Source organism: Capsicum annuum, unplaced genomic scaffold, assembly GCF_002878395.1.
Source record: "Capsicum annuum cultivar UCD-10X-F1 unplaced genomic scaffold, UCD10Xv1.1 ctg29536, whole genome shotgun sequence".
In the NCBI taxonomy this organism is placed as follows: domain Eukaryota; kingdom Viridiplantae; phylum Streptophyta; class Magnoliopsida; order Solanales; family Solanaceae; genus Capsicum; species Capsicum annuum.
The window spans coordinates 1-2,500 of record NW_025836033.1 but is presented as its reverse complement, the minus strand read 5'-3'; the positions used below and the strand labels follow the sequence as shown (position 1 = coordinate 2,500).

At 34.0% G+C, this 2,500-nt stretch overlaps 1 protein-coding gene and 1 pseudogene across 1 annotated transcript; both read right to left on the bottom strand.

Annotated features, from left to right (window-relative positions):
• Positions 1-592, bottom strand: part of LOC124891044 — a 1,544-nt pseudogene extending 952 nt beyond the window's left edge.
• LOC124891043 (ATP synthase subunit b, chloroplastic-like) lies at positions 501-2,384 on the bottom strand. The gene is given in 2 exon segments (XM_047402872.1): positions 501-1,050; positions 1,735-2,384. Coding segments are annotated over 2 exon segments (555 nt in total). The 5' UTR covers positions 1,885-2,384; the 3' UTR covers positions 501-645.
• Positions 2,385-2,500: the final 116 nt, after the last annotated feature.

Below are 2,500 nucleotides of genomic sequence, written 5' to 3'. Positions count from 1 at the left end.
CGCTTTTTGCCCAATAGCTACATAAACACATATTACATTTTGACCTTGTTGATTAAGAATGCTGTCTGTGGCTACTGCTGTTTTATCGGTCTGTCTGTCCCCAATAATTAATTCTCGCTGACCACATCCTATAGGGATCATCGAATCAATAGCAATAAGCTCGGTTTGAAGAGGCTCATATACAGAATGGCACGAAATAATATCCAGTGCGGCAGATTCAATTAATCGAAATTCAGAAGCTGAAATTTCACCTCTACCATCAATAGGTTTAGCTAGGGCATTTACAACACGACCCAAATAAGCCTCACTCACGGGCCTTTGCTTTTATAGAACTTCTTTCTTGTATCAACAAACCATCGCCCATTAGTACAACACCAACATTATTTGATTCCAAATTCAGAGTAATGCCTATTATACCCTCTTCAAATTCTACTAATTCAGCCGCCATCACTTCATTAAGATCGTGAATATAAGCAATGTCATCGCCTACTTGAAGTACGGTACCGGTATTTACAATCTTTACTTATCTATTATATTGTTCAATACGTTCACGGATAATATTACTAATTTCGTCAGCTCGAATGGTTACCATGATTCTTTCTTATTCTTTTTTGAAAGAAAAAAATAATACCTACAGTAGAAAGACTAATCAGTTATTTCTTTAATTGTTCCCAACATGCCAATATTGGCACTAATGGTACGTAAATGTAACTCGTTGTTCAAACAACTATTCAGAGTTCCTAGAGCTCCTCGTAAGGCTTGTTGGAAAACCCATTGTCGGACTTGATTAATAACCCTTTGCTGTTCAAACTGAATCGTTTCATTTTTATAATTTTCTAATTGTTCCAAAGTCTTATAAGTTGAATTAATCAAATTCAATTTTTCTCGTTCTATCTCGGAGTATCCATTCACTCGAAACTGCTCGGCTTCGGTTTCTACTTTCCGTAAGCGAGAACAAGCTTTTTCGAGTTGTTCAATAGCCCCTCCACACAGTTCTTCTGAATTTTGAATGGTATTCAAGATCCTCTATTTTTGATTATCTAATAATCACTTAATGAAAGTAGATTATTTTTTCATTCCTTTCCAAAATTCCATAATCCCTTCCCGAACCAAACATGAATCATTCGATTCATTTGGCTGTCACGCTCAATTACTTAAGTTAAATTTTCATATCTTTATTTATGAATGTAATGAGCCTATCTTCTCCTCTTTGTTCATATTCAAAAAAGATATCGAAACTAATGTAAGACCAAAATATTCGGAGGACTCTTCTGACAAAATAAAAAATATGTAATTGTCAGCAAAGTTGTTTTTTTTTTCAAATTCAAAAACCCTTCTTACTTAGAATAGGTCGTCGATTCAGTATTAGATAAATGGGGTAAAATCCCTATTTTTACAATTTACAATAAGCGGTTAAAATAATTTTCTCAATATGAGTATCCTATATCAATAAAATATTTATTTTGAAACCACCTCTATATTAACATAGTGGTAGAAAGAGTACCATGCTGCGTCTAGACTTCAAACAGTTTGTTTAACCATGTTAATAGTTCCACATTATTGGTTAATAGAGAATCAAAATCAATTTACCAATGAATCGCGAAATGCTATGGTTCTTACATATAATTTCTGAATTTATACAGAAGTAATTCCCGAGATCATGCACCTCTCTTTCCTACTTATAACAGAAAAGGGTACAACTGGTTGTTCTAGCCTATTCTTGAAATAAACAACCCGCACACACTCTCTTTCCAAAAAAATCAATACACCAAGCACTACACTTAGATTTATTGGATTTATTGCTAAAATATCAGTATTAAACCCGAAACTCCCGGCAGATGGCCAATGGCCCAAAGAAACGAAAGAATCGATTATGTTTTTCATATGATCTCCTCTTATAGATACACTAAAAAATCGAACAAAGTTCTTTTTGTAGCACTTCACCCCTCTTTTTATTTATTCTTTTATTTTTTCTGAAATTGAGTAAAAAAATAAAAAAATATTCGAGTTAGTTATAAATTATGAACTAATGAACTAGCCCTTTTATTGGTTATTAGAACACTAACAATTTTTCCCTTGGTCTATGAACGAGAAGGGTGAAAGTGAGTCAGTATGCTAATTCCTCATCCATAAATTGGCCCTTCCCGTAGGTTCTTTTCTCAAAGAATAAAGAATTGGAGAAGGGAAATCTTGATAGAATTTGAAAAAGCAAACGACAAGTCGAAGGCAATAAAATATGAAAAATATATTTATTTTTCATATTTCTAAGCTAAGATTAAACAAAAGGATTTGTAAATAAAAGTGCTAATGCTACAACCAGTCCATAAATTGTTAAAGCTTCCATAAAAGCTTGACTAAGTAATAGCATACCTCGTATTTTTCCCTCTGCCTCAGGTTGTCTCGCGATACCCTCTACAGCTTGACCCGCGGCAGTCTCTTGAAAAACTCTAGGTCCAATAGAAGCAAGCCCTACGGCCAATCTAGCAGCAATAAAGGAAGC